Here is a 21,680-nt window from a genome sequence, read left to right on the forward strand (position 1 = left end):
GCATTAATCAAGGAGGAAGATGACGGGAGCAAGGACTAGGATGGTATTATAGAGACGGAGGAAAGTAAACCGATTCAAGGTTATTTTGAGGTGTAATCTGAAGGACTTGGAGACGAACCAGAAGAGGGAAGTGAGGAAGAGATAAGGGTGAGGTCCCTGCTTCTGGTTTGGGCTGCTAGGTGGACAACAGTGCCATCCACAGCAATAAGGGATGTAGGAGTTCGTTTGAAGTCCAAAAACAGCAGATTAATTCAATTTCCTAGAGTTTAAGTTTGAAATGGCTGTGAGATGTCCAGAAGGCAGTTTGATATATGGGACTGAGGAGCAGAGGAGGGGTTGGAGATCATGACTGGGAGTAATGAGCATGAAGAAGATGACTGAGCCATGGGAGTAGGTAAGATTCCCCAGGGAGAGGACCTTGGACAAAACAGGAACACCAACATCCAGGGTGTGTGCAGAGGAAGGATAGCCGGCAAATAGCAAAATAGGTAGGGAAAATGACTACGTAAAGTGCTGAGGAAGGCAAAGAAAGATGAGTGGGGACATAGGTGGTAAATGCTTTCGAGAAGTCAAGGGATGTAAGAATTGAGAAGTATCCATTATATTTAGCAATAGGACAATCTTCACAAGCACTGCTTTTTGGAAGTGATAGCAAGATGGAAGTTAGTCAAGAAGTTGGTGAAGAGCAGAGGAAATGGAGACATGAAAATATTCAAAACACTGAAGGAGTTTGGCTGTGAGAGGAGAAAAGGGACAGGCAAGTAACATCAGAGGACTATGGGGGTTTTGCAAATTGTTATATTAAGCATGGTTTGAATGCAGCTAGGAAGGAGTCACTAGAGAAGGAAAGGCTGGTGATGAGAGCCAATCTTCCGACTGGATGGAGGGTGGATACTCAGTAAAGAGAGAACCTTGACAAAGATGAAGAGGCTGTAACCAGAGCAGGACAGGAGGAGACAGTCTTCTTCTGTTGGAACAGAGATCTCAAATGAAGAACAGGGGAAGGAATCAGGGTGCCTCTTATCGCTCCTATTTGGTAACCTTGCCTTTTCAACTACCCAGAGGGCTCAAAAGGGTATTGTGTACAAATGTAATCTGAAAAAAATCACTGTTGCTAGATGATTACCTTAAATCCCTAAAATTAAAGTAGCATATAAATATAAAATAGGCTAAATTTATATCTTTTAAATCAGCGTTTCTTTACATCTCTAACATGTTTTCAAAAATAAGCTACATGAAACATTGGCTTAAGCCACCTTTTTCTTAAAGGACAAATAGCCAAATGCCATCAGTAAGTCTAGCCATGAGACCATGAGTACAGAAATGTGTCCACTGAGGGGATTATGAAGAATTCCGTCCTGACTCAATGAACCAGATAATGACACCCTGGGCCAGACTAGCTGTGTCCGACATCAGCTGTGCATCCTTCCCTTTTTCCTTAAGAGAAACCTGATTTTGTTCATTTCCAAGATGGACAGTGTTCTGGCCTAAGAGATGAGTCTTGTATGAATTCAAGCCAATCTGGTATAGAAATGGGCACAAGACACAATTCTTGCCAATAAAACTGCAAGGAGAAGTCTGTTAGAAGGGGAGGGGCTTCTAGAAGAGGTTTCCTCACTCTTGAGAAAAGCAGCACAAGAAAGAAGCATATGCTTTTCTACCTCTGGACGCATTTAGTACCTGGAACTATGGCGGTCATCATAGGATCCTGATGGGAGCCAGCCCAGAAGGACAGAACAAAAGATGGAAAGGACTAGGTCCTTCAGTGGTGCCACCTGAACTGATCAATTAACCAACCCCAGAGCCATCTTTCCTTGGGATTTCTTGCTATGTGAAATAAGAAATGTTCCTATTTTTCAAGCCACTTATTTTTTTTTTTTTTTAAGATTTATTTATTTTGAGAGAGAGTGTGTGTGTGCAGGGAGGAGGGGCAGAAGTAGAGGGAAGAGAGAATCTCAAGCAGACTACACCCCCCCCCCCCCCCCCGCTGAGTGTGGAGCCCGACATGGGGCTCGATCTCACCACCCTAAGATCATGACCTGAGCCAAAATCAAGAGTTGGATGCTCAACCGACTGAGCCACCCAGGCGCCCCCAAGCCACTTCTAATTGCAGTTGGTTAGTATGGCAGGATAGGGCCAAAATGATGGAACTACAACAAGCAGGAACTAGAAAAAGGTTGAAATCAGGAGAGAGGAAGTATTTGTCATCCTATGAATAAGAATCTTTTCATTATGAGAATCCGTTTAAAAAAAAAAGTAAGAGGGAATAGTTCTGGTGGGAAGGATAAAAAGACTGGAGAAAGGGGAAGCTGCAAATAAAATATGAGACAAATTCCATTAATGTCCCCTGGCCCGCACCATCCTTGGGGAAATGAACTGTATTGTCTTTATCTCTCTCATTCCCTGTGTGTCCTTGATCATTAACTTTTACTTCTCAGTCTGTGACTCATTCCCAGGCTCAGACGTCAGAATTCTACTAATAGTTCCAGGGAGAGAAAAAAACACAAATACCAATTAGTCACTGAGGATATCCACTCCTCCACGGTCAAGCACTGACAGTTCATTCAGTGGGCAAGATACTCTTCCCTGCTCCACCGAAAGAAGTCCAGATACCTCCAGGGGACAAATGTCTGTTTTACCAACACTACTGCCTCATCCACACCTAGGAATTTAAAAATCACCTCCTAAAGATACTTCACACACGTCTAACCTTCACTACTCTGTAATCCTGTTCAAATGCCTCTAGGAAAGCTATGTCTGAATGCCCCTCCACCACTCTACCCCTCTGCCCTTGCCAATAACCACGAATTCATCATGCCCTAAAATAACATGGCTAATCTCCATCCAAATAAGCTCTCCTTATCAATTACTTAATTCTGTCTATGATGTGCAGCACTAGACAACTTGGGCTCATCCTGAAGCCTCCCTTTCCTTCACTCCCTAAAGTCATATTTTGAAGTCTCTCTCAGATTTGCATACTCATTTCAATTCCCATGGCCTCTATCAAGGCCCAGATGCTCTCATAGCCCCTGAATGGCTTCAGTCACATCTCAGCTTGGGATCTCTGATCCAACTCTCTTCCACTACCACTCTCTTTGTCAGCGTGTCACCTCTCCAAGAACTCAGGAACCTTCCTGCAGTGGCTCCCGTTCACTTACAGCACCAAGCCCCAGGCTCTTCTGGGCGGGTTTCAAGGCCTTCCCTAATCTGGATGAGGCTCCACCAAAGCCCTCCACTTTCTTCCGGTCCGCCAAGCTGGAGACTGTCAAACACCCACCCTGTTCTTCCAGCTCCAGGCTCCCCCCATGAATCCCTCCTGAGCACCCCCTTCTCTGTTCTCCTGTTCCTTTGCGTTCCTCTAGGCCCAGCTCAAGTCCACCTCTTCCCTGAACCCTCTGTAACTGCTCCAGCTCTTTCTTCTTTGAACTCCCAGTACCACACTCTTTGTAGTATCTAACTGTCCTAATAAAAATCCATTCTCTCTCCCTGGCTGGGCCACACTGCTTCCTATGCAAACCATGTCCTATCCTTCTTAATGTTCCTCACAGTGCCTGTTACAGTCCTGAACACTAGATAGGGATGAGATAACTATTTATTAACTGGATGATCAACATTCAAGGGGTACCTTGCCTCTTTTCCTTATCCCTTTAGTTATTGAGGAGCCTGGGAAGAGAGCAGGGACAGCTACATCCTGCAGTCCTCGGAAAGCCCGACATGCACTCCAGATGATATCTGATACAGCTGGAGGGATCCCATTTCTGGAATGGAGATCATCATTTTCCAAGGAAGAATCATGGAGCTGATGGTTCCTATCAGTAAGGAGCCAGAGTGGAAGCCAGAGAGGAGCATGGGGCCGGGCGGTCTGGAACTACATTTACCACTGCGGCTTCCTCCAGTGGAGTCACTTGGTGCCAGGGGAGGTGGATGCGGCTTGTCCATCAGCATGCCAGATGAGGGGGCTCCTCCCAAGGGGACAGAGGGGATGGAGTAAGGGCCGGGGACACCGGAGACAGAGGGAGGGTACCCAGCCTTTGCTGCTTTCCCTGCTTCGTACACTGTGGAGGGAGATGAAGAGCAAAAGAGATTATATTATCGTCCCACCCTCCACAACCCTCACACCAAAACTGCCTGAGGATGCGCTTAAGGGGGCGCCTGGATGTGTGCATGCACGCATGCGTGTGCGCGTGCGTGTTCGCCTAGGCCTGAACTGATTCGGCAGAACCGCTCTCCCCCACTCCCTTGGGCTCCTCCAGCTCCACCGAAAGGCGATGACGTAAGGAATTACAGTGTTTAGCAGCCGGCAACGGAGTGATGACGCAGCACTAGGAGCTGTCATGGCGGCCTCCGCAGTGACCCCAGCAGCCCACTCTTAACCACACTGTCTGTAGGCTGCCTCAGTCCCTCTGGAGGAAGCCTAGCCGCAGGCCACCCGGGGCTGCTTCCAGGAGGATCCTACACCTCTTCTAGAGAGGCAAGGCAGGCAATGAGCTTGCACGTGGCTCTGCTCTGTGATCTCAAAGGCAGAGCAAATAACCTGACTCCTCCTGGAAACTGCTTTATTCCCAAGGACACTGAAGAGACATGTATGTCTTCCTCCTTCAGGATGTATTTGGTTTCTGGCAGGGGGGCCCAACTTAGTGGCTGCACGGGCTCGGCCGGTAAGGCACCACTGTGAATCCCCAGATGAGGACCAGTCCCCTGGTGGACCATTTTGTCACGGGAATAAACAAAACTCATCCATGGCCGGATGGGATGCAAAGGCTGCCGTCTGCATACTCTGCTTGTAAAAAGAGGAGTTCTCTGCATTTGAGAGGCCCGAGCAGGGAAGGTTTCCTCCAGCCTGCAGGCCTGCAGAGAGGGCAAAAGCCTTACCCACAACCTGACCATCTGGAACCTGCCCTTCCTTTCATCGGCAGTGCCGATGAGAAATGCAAATGCAGGGGTGAGTGGTGTGGATAAAAAATAGGGAGAAATGCATGCAGGCGAGAAGGCAAACAAGAATGGCCATCTCGGGGAGGCAGGGGCCCCCAGCAGAGCGGTGAGCCTGGAACAACCAACTTTTACGGTGGAAGGACAGGAGGTGAAGAAGGAACTCAGGGCACACAGCTGTCTGATGGAGAGGTGACCTCCCCTGTGATCACTGTGTCTCCCACACGGGCCACTTTACTCACAGGCCTGAGGACAGCAGCAGGAATGTGGACAACACGGGCAGCGGACGTAGCAACAGCAGCTGTGAGGACAGCACTGGCACCAGCAGATCCCCACCAGGACGAAGAAGAGGAAGACTCCCAGGATCACCAGGCCAACAAACACCCACTCTGGAAGGACGCACAGAGAAACCCACACTTGAGGTGGCCCACCGCCGGGACAGGCACACTCTCATCGCTGTCTCCTATCAGAGGAGTGGGGCGGGGGACCTGGGGCTGTAAGCATCTCATGACAGGGCACAGAGCCCCCCCAGCTCAGGAGGAGCTCTGAGAGTGAGAAGTGACTCAACACGGCAGGGGTATGGAGAAGAGGAAAGAAGGTTGCCTAGGGTCATACAGAGCACATGTAATGACCAGCACAAGGTGGTGGGGGAGTTTCAGGGCCCCCTCCTGGGGAAAGGGTTTACCATATCAACTGTAGTGTCAGAACAAGTATGGGACCAGAGCAGAAACACTCCTGGCTGGGGAGAGGAGGAATCTTGCTGGCTGAGCTATGAAGTGGTGGGTTCTGCGAATATGTTTGTGGTCAGGTTATTCTTACCCATAAAAATATAAGTTCTGAGAAAAAGTTCTCCGTGTCACATGGTCTAAATCAGAACATATTCAGGTGGTCCGGGTCTCCTACGTATTCATCGACCTTCCCTGCTGACCAAACCCCTCCCCGCCCCATAACACCTTTCCTGTACTCAGCATCAAGGCTGAGATCAAAACCTTTCGCTTTTATCTGTGGAACAAACCCGGGCTAGAGAAAACTGGACACAAAGACTCAGGGAGAGAATATGCTGTCCGCAGGCCCCAGGAGTGGCTTGGTTTGATGGCACTCAGGGTGACCGTGCTCAACAGCCAGCATAGCCGGCTCAGATGGCTCAGGGCTCTGACAACCTCACCGGCTGTCTGTTACCTTCTGCTCTTTTCACACCTCTTCCAGAGGCCGAACACAAATTCTACTTCATGTGCTCATCCACAAGATTTGAGAAAGGAAACAAATTCCATTTGGCTTACATAAAAATGACTGTGACCCTCGAGTGACTTTACGTCATGTTTTCGGGACTTGGCTATAGGACCCAGCTTCCCCCTGGAGGCCTGGGACAGACTGGAGTGAGCCAGGATTTCAAAGCTCAAAGATTAAAGTGATTCGTTCTGATTGAAAGCCACCTACCAGAAGTCCCTTCACAGTGAACTTCAAGTACATAATGTTTTGCTTGAATTTTGGTTATTAAATCTTCCTTCAATTAAATGGACATTCAGTTGGAGCTTGAAAATACAGTATTTTTGTTATATAAAGGGCTTTATGTTAATGTTAAAATTATCTGACCTTTGTTTAGAACATAATTTCCTCAGGAAGAAAACAAACAATTTATGTTTCCTGAATGTCCCTCCTCACTCATCCATCCGAAATACATTCAAATCAACCAGGTCACCATCTCTTCAGTGAGGAAATGAGAAGGTCTTGCACCTGGTGAGAATGGTCTGGAGAGCATTCCTGCTGAGGACAGTAGATAGCTGAGGGCTTTGTCCTGGTCCTCAGCTACAACACAATAACATTACATAGCCTGAGACAGATATGAGCCCCGAGGAACAGAACCATGGCGTGCCTCGGTGGCTACAACGAGGGTCGGGCAGTCAAGGATACAGACTGGCAGGCTACCTCGGAGAAACAAAAGAATGCTATCCATGAAAGGATTCTTGGGAGTCAAAAGGGAGGGACAGTCAAGGGGCAAGGACCAGATATGAAAAATACAGTAACTCTTTCTTGGGACTGGGACATATCTAGTTTGAAGCAATGCTTTGTAACATTGTGTGTGTGCGTGCGTGCGTGCGTGTGTGTGTGTGTGTGATGAACAAATGGGTACAAACTGACAGAACTCTGGATAAGGGGGAATCACAAAGAGGTATCTATTTGTGTCCTTGGGATCAACATCAGTGTGAAGACTGTCCATATTTGGGTTGGCCAGCTACTGGCAAAACAGGAGAATTCATGGAAGAATAATTAATCAAACTCAACTGTAAAGACTTCGGATGTTTTAAAACCTGAATAAAGTCAACACCAATGGCCAGGAATATTTTGTATCTCTCTGTTGCTCCCAACTATTATACAGCTCTTAACCCTTTGGCAGAAGCCCTCTAAAGCAAGACTGAATCATAGTCTTTCCTATTCCCTGAGTTTGCATATGTCCTTTCCCATAGTTCACTCTTGTTTCTCTCTGAACCTCCTTCCATTACGGACTCTGGGGCTGCCCCAAACTGAGGTTGGCTTGTCTAGGCTGGTGCACTCAACTTAAGCTACATAAAATGACAGAGGTGTGCATTTGGGGTTTCCTTGACATATGGTCTATGGATCCCAGGGACTTAGGGGGCCCAAGAAGCTCCTGAAATTGCATACAAAGCAATGTAGGTCTGTAAATGTGTACTTTTCAAGGGAGGAGGGGTGCATTACTTTCATAAGGCTTGAAAAAATGTTTTGATAAAGTTATAAAAGGCAATTCAGAGTAACATGATTGTACACTAATGAATGGGTAAACATAATTTAGGGAATAAGGAAATGCAGATAAATAATAACTCTGTTAGGGATACTTATAGCTGTCTAGATACAGTTGAGATACTGAATGGTTATGGAGATTGCCAAAGAGCCTGCCAGGCCTGACACTGAAGTACCGGGTCCCCACTGCAGCCCTATTTTAATTATCATTATTCTTTTAGGGCCTAGTAACAGAAGAAATACAATCTAAAGTCTTTTCCACTGGGCTTAGTTCATCCTGGAAAAGACCACAGAAACATACAGACAAATGTGCAAATAAATTAGAGGAGCAATTAGTGACTAAGGCAGAAGCAAGACAGATGGAGTGACAGCAAATTAAGCAAATAAAGAGTTAAATGACTGAATACCTGGCATAATCTCCACAGCAAAACTGGGCAAGAGATCAGCAAGCAGCCCTGTCCTGCCTAGAAGAGGTGGAAGGAAAAAGAAGAAGGAAAGAGGTTACTCCAAAGGAAAATACTACTTCAAGGCTGGCTCCGGTTGGCACCAACCCTACCCACGGCCATGAACCCAGGCTCTTTGTGGTAGGAGAGACAAGTCACAGAGGCTGAGCTCAGTCAAGAGAAAAACTTTCTCCATCAATCTTTGGCAGCCATGTAAGTGAACTTTGCACCTAAACCAGATGGAAGCAGAAACAGAACTTTCTCTCCAACTATTTATAGAAGGAGGAAATCTCTGCTTCAAATATGAAAAGCCCTGCTTGAGCAGACTGACATACACCATCTCCATTCATTTATACATTCTTCTCCACACATTTTATCGGAAAGTCAAACCCATCTGTATCTAACCGTGCAACCTACATTTTCATACATCCATACACAGTCCTATGTCCATATCAAAACACAAATACATATTTGGTTTTAACCCAGAATTGTCTCACTACATGATTCTATTTATAGCCTAAAGATGTTTCAATGATTAAAATTTTCAAAGGCAAGGAAAAGATAAAGCTAGATGACTTACACGCTCTTCTACACTCCTTCTGGTTTCAGAAATACTCCATACATATGTATGTGGTATGGCTTTTCCATATGGGACCCACAGCTGGCATTGAATGACCCCAAGTGCCTTCTGCATGATACAGCAGATGAGCTTAAGGGCTGGTGTCAGAACAGGTGCCCCTCGGGGCTCTGGAAGGCAAAGAGCTGCGCAGGAACCAAGACTGTGGGAGATGTGGGGGAGGAGGTTAGTCCTTTTAACAGCTAGCCTGATTTATAGAAAGAAGCACTGAATGCTTTCGCCATGTTCTCATATCAAGATAAATGTAAAGGCCCTGATACGACTTTTGCACCTGTCCCAGATGTTTCTGCTACACTGAAGCCTTGCTAATAAACAAGCTGCCTGATGAAGCAACTAGCAAACTGCCCTCATTTCAGACTTCTGATGGCAAAAAGCCACTGTGGTACCACCTAAGCATGCAACTGAATCTTACTTCACTTATGTGCATAACACACACCCCTAGGACAGCTCTGTCCAATAGAAAGATAATGTGAGCTACACGTAATTTTAGCTTTTCTAGCAATCACATTAAAGAGCATTAAAAAAAAGAAAGAAATTTAATACTATGTTTTACTCATACCAATGTAGCCAAAATATTAACACTTCAAAGGCTCAGTAGCCACGTGTCAGTACTAAATACACAGTTTGAGGGGTCTGTTTCATGCATATGGATTTGGCTCATTTAGTTCGTTGAGGTGCATTAGAAAAAAAGTTACCCACTTGTGTGGTTTGTATTTTGAATCTAAAGGTTGGTCATGATTGGTCACTGGTCCCCTCCTCTATCAAACCACTCCATAGAAAAGAAGCTCTGATAAAAGTCAAAGAAAAAGCAGCTCCTCCAGGACATTTACTTTTTCTTGGCTCTCCCTAACCATGCAAGGCCAATGTGGTAAAATGTGCCCTGGTCCCATGTCCTGTGTGGGTAATGGTCCCTCATTTGAAAAATTAATTGGGACCACAATACATTCCAAGGTCAAGGAAGTTATAGAATGAGTGACTTAGGCTAGCTCTGTTTTAGGTTTTGACAAGAAGGGCTTCTTTCTCTCTGTCTTCTATCTTGTGCAGCTAACATGCTAAGGATGGTCTGCTGTTTGCAAGGTCTCTTGGACGAACAAACAGGAACCAAGTGGAACATTGGAAAAAGGCATCCTGAAGGAGAATTCTCAGGCTAGCCTTTAGCCTAAGCCTTCATGAAATGCTAAGACGTGCCTCTGAGACTCACATATGGTCTAATCCAGTTCCTAGGATAGAATACCAGACAGGGATTTGGGACCAGAGTCTGAGCAAGTGATTAAGCGCATGCATTGGTCTCATCTGGAGTGTTCTGTGTACAAGTATCTCTTGGAAACTCAACAAGGAAACAACTGGTCAAGGATTGGGGAATTTGGGATGTTGGCCATCTCTTAAAGACATAATTAATATTAACTACCAGCCAATAGCCAGTGATCAAGAAGTCAATATACAGCATTTTAGCAAGCTAGTTATTGGATACTTACTTAATGGTGATTTAAAAAAAATTCAGACAATTAGCACTTTTGAATGTATCTCTTATTGTATCTAGTGAAATAAAAAGGCTTTTCTTGTGTCTACTCTTGAGCTCTCAAGCCTACCAATGTTTTAAACATCTCTAGATGTGCGATAGCCCGTAATTAACTACATTCATAATAGAAATATTATGGATGATATAAACTACAGATTTGTACACCCTCACAGGGAATTAGCCATGTGATAATTATTAACTATAAAAAAATCCATATATTCGGGCACCTGGGTGGCTCAGATGGTTGAGTGTCTGCCTTCAGCTCAGGTCATGATCCCAGAGTCCTGGGATCGAGCCCCACATTGGGCTCCCTGCTCAGTGGGGAACCTGCTTCTCCCTCTCCCTCTGCTGCTCCCCCTGCCTGTGCTCTCTTGCTCTCTTTGTCAAATAAATAAATAAAACCTTTAAAAAAAGAAAAAAGAAAGAAATCCATATGCTCAAGGAAAATATGGAGCTCATATATGTTCTATAGATGACATTATACTGGAGAAAGCAGTGGACTGGGAGTCAGGGTACTGGGAGTCAGCTTTGTCATTAGTTTACTTGGTGACCACCATAGGCAATCCTCTTTCTAGGTCTCAATTTTCTCATTAGTCAAATGAAGAAGTGATTGAATAAAGTGATCTGTAAAGACGGAGACCATATGTCCTAGTGTGTGCCCACTGTCCTGGTGTAAATATTAATAGCACTACTTTTTACCCTCAAGGTGTCCTCTTTTGGACAATTAATTATATGGTCCCCCTATCTATAATATTTTTGGCTCTCAAATCTGATACTTAACGATTAGAGTTGCAAACTCAGCTCTGATGCTTATAGGGAGAACAGGTAATGCAAGTAAATGCAGCTAGCCAAATGTAATCCAACAGGGAGCATTTGGGGGTGAAGCGAATGGCAGATTATGTGTCTAGAAGGGCTGCTACTCCTCACCTCTAGCCAACTGCTGCCCCACAGGAATGTGTCTCCATAGCTGCAGGTCTTCCTATTTTTCAAGATTAGCCAGACACAGACTTTTGTGTGAAATATCCTGATTTTCAAATGTTGGCAACAGATTCATAGACTTTTTTAACACACTGGACAAGCCATACAAAATATATTTTGGGGCTGTATAGAGCCCAGAGATCACATACTTGCAACCACTGACGGGTATATACAAACCAATATATTTATGAGCACGTAAAACACAAAAGCTGGGTTTCCCCACAGGCTGTTTAGGTTACCTTGTTGGTCTTCTGACATTGTTTCTACACACAGAACGTCGGTGAATAGGAGCTCTGGGAACCTACGTTCAAATTAAAATCTGAAAGCAAGAGTATTACACACCAAACTGTTCGCCCTTCTTATTTCTGGGGAGCTGGAATGGGCATCATGGAAGAACAATGAAGGGATTTTCCTTTCTAGGTTATATTTTTACATTTGTAATTTAAAAGCTTAAGGATAGGGTGGTATCAAAAATACAGACAGGAGATTCACGAAGCTTGTCACTCCAACAGAAAGACATACCTCAAGCTTCTCATTCTCCCTGAAGCATCAGTCAGAAAGATGAACTTTTCCCATAATGCACCTGTGTAGTGCTCACCCCAGGATGGGTGACAGAATCTTGCCATACAGTGGGTGAAATTTAATGTCTTCAGAATTCAGGACATAGTAGGAGTTTGGGGATAGCAGACAATACGACTCTATCATGTCAACAGCAGAGGGTGCACAAATCTCTCTGGCTTTTATACCACAATTTATATTTTACTGGGACTAAAGGCATTTTTAAAAGTAGATTTATGCCGGAATCGTGTATTTCTGAAAATCACTTTGCTTCCAGCTTCTTGACTAACAATTCCTACGAAATGCTGTTGCCAGCTAGAAATGCTCTATCTTTTCTTCCTATTCTATCACATCCACTGAAGGTCTGATCTTAGAAAGTCCAAACAATTCCAGTAAATACTTTCCAGATTTCAGTAGCACTTTGCCAACACTTGTGAATCATTGCTATTCTTCCAGGATTCAGTTTAAGAGGGGCAATTACAAGTCACTTTAATGTCTGAGGAAAGGATAGAAAACAAACCCTGCAAATAGAAGACCACATCTATGCTTTTCAAACCACAGCTCAAACTATCAGTAGAAAATACTGTTTTTATGTAAGCCCTCAAACAGTTTTCCCCAAACCTTGCAGAATCCATTACTTTTAAGAAATTTCCACATGAATAGACCAAACAAATTAGGCATACTAATAGTTTGTACATGCACACACACACACGTGCCCGCTTCGTACAATTACCATCACAAACTTCGCAGCCAAAAACATTCACAATACTTTGGGTTGAATGATCAGGGCAGAAACATGCATTGTGAATAAAACGACCCTGTATCTTACCTATATAATTCCCTATTTCAGCTGTTTCCTACCACTGACCCATTGAAGTTATCCCCAACTGAACTCTTTTGTACATATTCCTGAAAACCAGCTCATTTCTGGAATGTCTCCAATTCATTCACTCATCATTCAGTCAACCAAGAAATGTGGACTGTGCCAGGTGGAGACACAGAGGAATAAGGCGTGAACCCTACGCTTGAGAGGCTCACCATCTAGCCCGTGCAGCTTGTCCAACAATGTCGATCTAAGAACTAATTGTAGTTACCTGCTTCTGTTTCACAAACTTATTAAGGTCAAAGGACTTTCCTCCTGCCAAATCCAATTATCATCAGTTTTGTTTTGTTTTCCATTTTTGACATCAGCTTCCACCTAGTCATGAGGCCTTTCCCCAGAAACACAGTCCTTGCCTGTTTTCCCATTTCTCTTCTCCCCGTGGCCTTACCTTTGCACATTCTACAATGAACCACGTCCTAGTGACATTTCCCCAAGTTTCAAATGCTCTTTTGTTGGTAGGCCAGGCTCCTCAAGGCAGGATTTACTTACCTTCTTTACTAACAAAACCAGCTAATACACTTCTCAGTCTCCTGCTTTGTTCAAGTCCTTACCACACACACTCTGAAATCCATTCTGGCAGAGCCCTGGAAGGAGGCTGCCCTGAGGGGCTGTGCACCGTGCTCGGCCTCCCCAGCAGGCCACCTCACCCAATGGGACCTTGAAGTGTTTCCAGTAGCAAATCCCCACTGCCCGCTATGCTGAGCTTCTGGCTGGACTTCTGGTTCATCGTTCATGAGAGTACTTTTTATCCCAGATGGAAAAAGAACATGAAGGAAACATTCATTCATTTATTAAGCACTATTCTACGTACTGGAGAATGTTTAGCACCCTGGACTCAGGGCTCAATGCCAGGAGCATCCTCTAGTCCTTGCAACACCCCCCAAATGCCATCTTGCTATCTAGGTGGATTGAAGCACCACCCCACCCCACCCCACAAGTTGCACACTACCAGGCTATGGTGTTTCTAAGGCAGTCATTACAGAGAAATACAATACGCATACAAAATTTAGCCAAAAAAGTTGTTTTTGTCTCTACTCTTAAAACTTAAGTCTAAGCTCTGATTACTAGTCCAGACCTTCAAAGTGCAACAGAAGGTACAGAAATCCTAGATTTAGGACAAACTTGTTTTCAGATCCTAGATCTGTTATTCACTTACTTGCTGACAACAGACACTAAATTATTTAAGGCACTGGAACTCACAAAAGGAGAAAAAACAATACTTCCTTCATACTTATGTCACCACTGCTGACAGAATTGTTATCTTCATTCATTTCTTTGAATGTATTACCTTGGAGTCCTCTTCAGGTTTGCCAATATTCATACTAATGACCTTTCTGTTCAGGATGATCAGATGTTCAGAATGCTTTTCTTCCCCAGTTCCTTGCAATTCCCCTCTTCTCCCTTCTGTTTAATGCACATCTGGGCTTCATCCCACTTCCAAGCTTTCCTAACATGCCCTAGATCCATTTTCAGGGATGTACTGTACCCACCCCCTGGTCTCTCAGCTCCTAACCGTCCAAAATGTTTCTCTCTTAAGTCTTTGAGGAGAGCAGATGGTTTTCTCTGGCCCCCTTAAGTGTAAAGTTGTTTCTATGGCTATTTGGAATCCCAAATAGACTGGAAATTTCCCAAGTGCACACACATCCCTGTTTTTATTCTATATTCCCATAGCAACCATGCATTCAATAAATATAATTTATGATTATCCATCACAAATGTGGATATAGCTTCCCTTTCTTTTACATATATTTATAAAGACTTAAGCATTTCATGCATGTACTTTTTTCTTTTTATATCTTTTACATTTTAGGTCACTTTAAATTGTAGTGAATAATTCTGACAGTGACAAAATGACTAGTATTGGACCATCTGCAATTAACTATTAATAAATGCTTCAGGCTTTTTGGCAGTGATTATAAGCTTGGCCTAAGGCACTGACTTTTTTTTTTTTATTTATTTTTTTTTTTTTTAAGTAGGATCCACACCTAGCAGGGAGCCCAACACAGGGCTTGAACTCATGACCCTGAGATCAAGACATGAGCTGAGATCAAGAGTTGGACACTTAACCAACTGAGCCACCCAGGCGCCCTGGCACTGACGACTTCTATTCACATAGAATATCAGAATTAGATTTTATAGCTAGAAAGAATCTGAGGTCATCTAATCCATAACCCACTCCATGTTTTCAGGAATCTGAGGCTCAGAGAGATTAAGGACCTTACTCTAAGTCACATAGCTAATAATCGAACCAGGAGTAGAACCTGGGTCTACTCACCCCTATTCCAGTATTTTTTCCCAATATCTCATTCCCCATCAAGCTTTGCTTCTCCTTAATTTAGAAATGTGCAGCAACAGCTTTCTAGTTTCCTAATATTTGCAGAGAGCAACTCTGAAATTTATATTTGTGGCTTTATTGCTCTACTTATATAATTAAAGTATAATTTTTGGACGTACGAAATGTTAGAGATGGTTGAAATTTTCAGTAGCTTTTAAAGTTGTGACCAGAAAATGATTACTGAATACATCATAACACAGTATGAGCTAATTCAAAGACATTCACCATGCTGCTACAAACTAATAAACAATAACAGAAATGATTGCAAAGTACTCTGCCTTTGCAAAGTGCTGTAGTGAACCGACTCCTTGCCCCCAGAGAGAGAACAGATGCCAAGTATTATTAGTCATAGAACATGTACAACTTGGCCTGAGATGAAATGCAGAAGACAGCTAGATTTGACTCCAAAATGGCATGGAGGAGGTGGGATTTAATGGAAGGAAGAAATGGGACTTTCTTCGTGCCCACTGTGATTTCCTGAGCTCACCGCGCTCCATCCAACCGACTGGCACAGGCAACTGAAACACAAAGATACCAAGAATGGCTACTTAACCCAAAAAGCCCTGGTGGTCGGAGGCAGCCATGGAGGGGGACACTGCTTGTAGGTCTCGGACTGTCAGAGTCCCTGCCCTCTCCTCCCCGGCCAGCCTCTCTCCGTGTGAGGGGCTTCCACCAGGGGGCATTTCCCAGACCAAAGTCCGGGCACCGCCCGCGTGGGAACGCGAACGTGCACACTTGAATGGCGGCAGCTGGCTGTGGAGAAAAATGGAATGACTGTTTCCTGACCGGCTTTCAAGGGCCGCAATTCTTTCTTTCCAGGGCTGAGCCGATTTCTCGGTGACACCCACTCTCCCGCGGCCCCCGGTGCCTCCCCTCTGCGGGCCCGTCCCTCCCGCGCCCAGGCCCAGAGACTACAATGAAGCTGGCGGGCTGACCCAGCTGCTCCAGCTCGCGCCCGGGTAACCACGGCAACCGCAGGCTTCAGGAATGCGCTCTAATTGAAGGCCGAGTTTCCTCCCACAGTGATGAGCAACAAGTGAAGCAAAAATAGTGAGGCGGGATGAAGGCTGGGAGGGAGCAGGGGGGTGGAGGGGAGAGCTGGTGCAGCGCGGCGCGGGATTGGGTGGCTGGAGATTAGGGAAGGCAAAGAGCGCCTTCAAGACCTCGTTTGTCCTCTTAACAACCCAGGGTCGTGAGGAGCTAAATGGACAGCCTTCACCCTCCTGACATCTTGGTGCAAAAATTTCAGGGAACGATCATTCAGGCAACCCCCCACCCCCCCGCCATCTCTTTGCTGGGCGCCTCTGCTTGTTTCTAGTAAGTGAATGGAGATGTGCACATCCCTAGGTCTCCACGAATAAAATAGCAGCTAGCAGCAAGAGTTCATCAGGTGAAGGAATGAACTGACACTAATTTGCCCCCCCACCCCGCTTCTCCGGATGTTCTGTTCTCTTCAAACCAAAGGAGAACCTTCAACGTGGTCATGTTTATAGGGTGACCACCACACCGGTTTGACTGGACAGGACAAGTTTAGGCCTGTTGTCTTGACAGAAATTATTAAAAGTTTTCCCTTTTCACTCCCAAGTATCCTGGTTCGGACAGTAAATTACAAAGTCACCCTATCTAAAGTCTTCCCCGGGCCATCCAGATCCCAATCCAAGTCAGGTGTTCCCCAAGCCCCTCCAGACTTCATCAAATAGCCTGTGTGATGTAATCCTTGTGTTTAGGCACTAAACACCCTGTAATTAACGAAGGCCATCCACTGAGAAATGGGGACTTCCAACAGCAGCCAATATATAGTAACCAAAACATAGCATGCTGGGACAGGATGTCCTGAAATCCACTAGTAGGAAGAGTCCCACAGGGCTGATTAGGGTGACCACTGGCAAGGCACCACACAGATGTCATTGAGAAAACGTGAATCTAGTAGTAATAGGATTGCCAATTCACAGATGGCTCATTAAAGCCTCTGCCTATGGAACAGGCGAAAGGGAAATCGGCTCTCTAGCAGGAGTCCCAGAACCCAGAATTCCCTAGAGAGGGTTCCCTTAGATTAAGGATGACACACTAGCAATGAAATGTGGGGCATGGGAACTGGTGGGAGTTCTTATTATGTGCCACTTAATCCTCACAATAGGTCTTCCATGTAACCTTTATTACCCCTTCCCCACTTTTACAGATAATGAAACCGAGGCTCGTCAACATCGACGTACCCTAGGTTATATTGCTGCACTGAGTCCAGGGATATCTGACCCCAAAGCCCATGCTCTTCACAGAAGACCTTGTCCAGTATCCAGATGGACCTTTGGTCAAGATCTGGGTTTTGCAACACTGGCACTATTGACATTTGGGGCCAGATAATTCTTTGCTGGGTGTAGGAGGGCTGTCCTGTACATCGTAGAATGTTTAGCAGCCTCCTTGGCCCCTACAGCACCCCACAAGTTGTGACAACCAAAAATGTTTCTAGACATTGCCAAATGTCTCCTGGGGGGGGGGGCAAAATAGCCCCTTCTTGAGAACCAATAGCCTAGATATTTAATATCAAATACAGTCTTAATCTTTTATTGTATTCTCTAATTGCTTCAGAAATATAGTATTTATCTTTACCAAAAGACAAGATAGTGTCATTTATTTATTTTGTATCTTCACTGTGCTAGGGACATAGTATGCAAAAAAGATGAGTTAAATATAAATCAAAATTTAAATGCAAATCATACTTGAACCAAAACTGACTCTATCATGGTGCCCATCAAAGCACGAGGTTGCAATTATGCAGTAGAGAGGTCTGAAGGCGACAGGAGACTTCTTGCAAAGACTAAAAGGCATGATCCCAAGTCTTTAGAGCAACCACAACCCCCACTCCACTGCTTACACAGTAGAATGGTTGTCACTGACACTCATTAACCAGAATCACATTCTGGTTGATGCCTGGCTAACTTTCTAGTTCTTCCAAACAGAGGCATCTAGGTAAGCTCAGGGCAGAGCAGGCCAGGACGAGGAGAGAGGACTGGGAGAAAAGGCGATGGGGCTGAAGCCTAAAGAGTTCACTCCTAATTAGTTCTCTCTCTCTCCTTGCATGGGAGCCAGGATGGTGATCTCGGCTTTTCTGGAAATGTGAAGGCACAGGTGTCTACTGAAGACAGAAAGGATGGCTCCGCCCTCCTAGTGGAATCAAGTCTAGTTAAGGTCTTTCACATGGGGCCAAGATATCTGAGGTATTATTGAGTCTACAAATGAAAATATGGGCACAGCCCAAATCCAAAGATGTTCCAAAGGAGTAAACCCCAGATTTATGGCCAGAGTGTGGCTCTATAATTAATTCCTTCTCTCCTTTCTTGCCAGGAGTAAACTTTTTCTTTCTTCTCCCCCATTCTTTTTCCCTCTTCTTCTGTTTGTAAATCTTGGAGAGAAACAGCAGTAGCCACTCTGAGAGATCAAAGTTTTAGCAAGCAACAAAGACCTCCAAGGAGGCTGTTGCCATGGGAACTCTCAGAGCTGAAGCCCTTTTAATCGGCAAATCTCCTTGGTTAGCAGCACCGGGCTGGGGCTGGCAAAGACGAAGAGAAGGAGGGGAAGGAGCCTTGGCAACGAGTAGCCTCTCTTAACAGCCAGAACTAATGTCACGGGGGTGGGAGTGCAATGGGATTCAGATTGAGGCAGCATTGACAAGGGGTGAGTGCTAGAGCATTTCTGCTCAGCCTCAGAAACAGGCACCTGTCAAAAATCCCTAAAGTCAATGGCAAGTTCTGAGATATGCCCTCCCAAGAATTCCCTGATTTCTGATTGTGTTCTTCATGGCTCCTTAATACTAATGGGCTGAAAGGTGTATTTTAGACCACAATAACAATGTCAGGCACAGTGTTGTGAATAACTTGATTTTATAAAAATCCATGTATGTCTGTTCCTCCATCCCTTGCCTCAGTACCTCTGGATAAATCACAGGAGGAGATCGAAGGGAAAACAGAAGCACACAGGAAAACAAAGGTAGCTCTGTGGCATCGCCATCAAAGGGAAGAATCAATCCCAACTTAGCGCCTACTCACAAGGACCTGCTGGGAGCAAACCTATTTCTGGCTTCCTGGAATAGCACTGCATTTGGCCCATAAAGAAACACAAATGGATGAATTCCACAAAATATTAACAGTGTTTGTTTTTGCCTGCCTTCTTCATTTGGAAACAACCTGCCCAATTTCCCTTTAGGAAGCTACTCCTTTTCCTTTTTCCCTTCAATTCGTATGGTTCAACTGGGGCTGTTGGTATACTTAATGCTCCTTTCCCAAAGCACAGCCAGCCCCCAACAACAGGACTTTTGCTGAAACTATGGAGAAAGGCACTTTGTCCTAGGTGATGGAAGGCGTTAAAGACTATGGGAGTCTAGAACTGCTGGGGGCTATCTTTGCCCCAAATGGGGAGCCTGCCTGAGAACTAAGCTAACACAGAGGAGACAGAGATTCTTTAAAATATAATCTGAACACTGGGACTCAGACATGCTTGAACCTAGACTTATCAGCTACCTAAGCCAAAAAATTTCCCTAAGCCAGGTTAAGTGTCTAGCCCTTGCAATCGGAAGAGTTATGAAGAATACAGTCATTGGCTCTGGATGGAGAGATTTTAGGAGATATTTTCTTCTTTTGTACATTTCTGTTCTGCTTGAAATGTTCGTAATACACATGCATCATTTTTTTTTCTAAAACAAAAAATATTAAAGTAAAACAAACAGCAGTATTCTAGGCATCACCCTAGATAGAGAATTAATTCTGCAATCTGTGGGTCTTCTAAATAAACTCAAAATCATAGAAAGGACTTTGAAAGCTATCTTGGGTATCCTAGTATCTTAGACAAGAGAACCTGTTCCATATTGAAAGCTCATCAGAGAGGAAATTTCTATAATTTCCCCCACCAACCATAATTTCTAAAAATTGTTATTTACCATTAAGAAAGCCTTCCTTAGCTTTAATCTAAACACCCCTTGGGTCATGTCCTCTTACTCTATTCTCAGTCCAGAATCAGGAGTGTTCACCCAGCCATGTTTCCACTTGGGCCCTTTCCCTCATTTTTCTATTTGAAGGCCCTTAAAAAACAAGCTACCATATGGGACATCAGAAAGAAGGGGTCAGGCCCTCATATTGCACATGGAAAGAAGTAAGAACAAGGCGAGCTGCTTTTAGATTTTAAAATAATAACTTCTCTGCTTGAGCCTTCCTGAACGGTGAAGTCCTTTTCCTGCAAGCTGGAGCTGCCCAAGGGAACTTTCCTCCTATCCAAACAGTGGCATGGTTCCAGGTTATAAACATCCTGTCCTTGCCGCAGATCTTCGACCAACATCTAATCTCAGGGTGGCAGATTTCTGGACACTCCCTTCTTATGGCTCTATGATCCCAAATGTCTAAACGTTTCTAAGGTACCTGTCACAGTCATCTCAAAGCACCCAAAACACCAAGTGTATTTCCAACTTCGGTATGATTTTACCTTCTGAATCATCAAAAAGAGATTAAAGAATGTTCAGTATAGTTTTTGTGTTTAATGTTGAATCAGCAGTTGTCTTCCCATTTCTCTGAATCACTTGTCTTCAGATATTTCTGAAACCTCTGATAGAAGCATCCACAGTGATTTGTAGATGGTTCACATGTCTGGGAAAAGGAGGGTGGGGTCATGCTCAGTGGGGGAGGTATGCAATCCAGGCAAAAACAACCATGTCTTTGAAGTAAGGGCCTAGGTCAATGGTTATAGGCAGTTTCCCTAAGAAATAAAGTGAAATACTAAAGCAAAACTGGGACAAGTAAAAATTATTACCCATGACCTCAAGCAGCAACCACAATTTTTAAAACATGGCTTATGGGGCACCTGGGTGGCTCAGTAGGTTAAGCTTCCGACTCTTGATTTCAACTCAGGTCATGATCTCAGGGTCGTGAGATCAAGCCCCACATCAGGTTCTTGGCTGAGCAAGGAGCCTGCTTAAGATTCTCTCTCTCCCTTTCCCTCTGCCCCTCCTCCCCCACCCCTCTCCTCTTGTGCTCGCACTCTAAATAAATAAATAAATAAGGCTTATGCAGAAGAGCATTCTATAGCTTCTTAATATAGACAGGTCATGTGGTATCGTTAGGAATGAAGACATTTGGGTTTGATCATCACCACTGTTTTTTTTTACAGGGGTAATTGTTATAAAACCTGAACATTAATTTCTTCATTTGGAAGATGAGGAAAATAATGCCTGCTCTCCTACCTTACATGGTACTTATAGAAAAAAATCTGTGAACTACAAATTATTATCAGAGTACATTAACATGAATAGCAGACATAGTAATGGTATCACTCTGGTGGACATCTATTGTTTTGTTTTTTTGTTTTTTTGTTTTTTTTTACATCTCACATCCATTCTTCCTTTTTTTGTAACAGTGCCCCAATTTACTTTGGGAAAATGATTCTTCTCCACATCTTGATGGACTAGCCACCAAGAGCTCTTGACCTCCCAAGGCTAAGCAATGGACACCTGTCCAAACTGGGACAACTGGGACTCTCCTGAGACTAATTCTTGAGTGGAAAAATGAAGAAAACAAAACAAAACAAAAAACAGTTAAAATGATTTTTTTCTCTGGCTATGGAGTCCTAAAGATATTAATTCTTGCTACATAGACCCGAGA

At 44.4% G+C, this 21,680-nt stretch overlaps 1 protein-coding gene across 12 annotated transcripts in view; it reads right to left on the reverse strand.

The window, feature by feature from the left end:
• The window catches only part of ILDR2 (immunoglobulin like domain containing receptor 2), a 58,266-nt gene that overhangs the window by 14,480 nt on the left and 22,106 nt on the right, over positions 1–21,680 (reverse strand). For 2 of the 12 annotated variants that reach the window (XM_036076729.2, XM_036076732.2), the window contains exons 4-6: positions 8,094–8,150; positions 5,172–5,318; positions 3,879–4,055 (exon numbers count right to left, since the gene is read on the reverse strand). The exons of 2 other annotated variants lie outside the window; for them this stretch is intronic. In XM_036076729.2, the coding sequence (XP_035932622.1) occupies positions 3,879–4,055; positions 5,172–5,318; positions 8,094–8,150 (381 nt within the window). The remainder of the gene's footprint in view (positions 1–3,878; positions 4,056–5,171; positions 5,319–8,093; positions 8,151–21,680) is intronic. 8 more of the 12 variants (XM_036076734.2, XM_078077915.1, XM_036076731.2 and 5 more) reach the window with 4 other exon arrangements.

This window comes from Halichoerus grypus, chromosome 7 (genome assembly GCF_964656455.1).
Source record: "Halichoerus grypus chromosome 7, mHalGry1.hap1.1, whole genome shotgun sequence".
NCBI lineage: Eukaryota > Metazoa > Chordata > Mammalia > Carnivora > Phocidae > Halichoerus > Halichoerus grypus.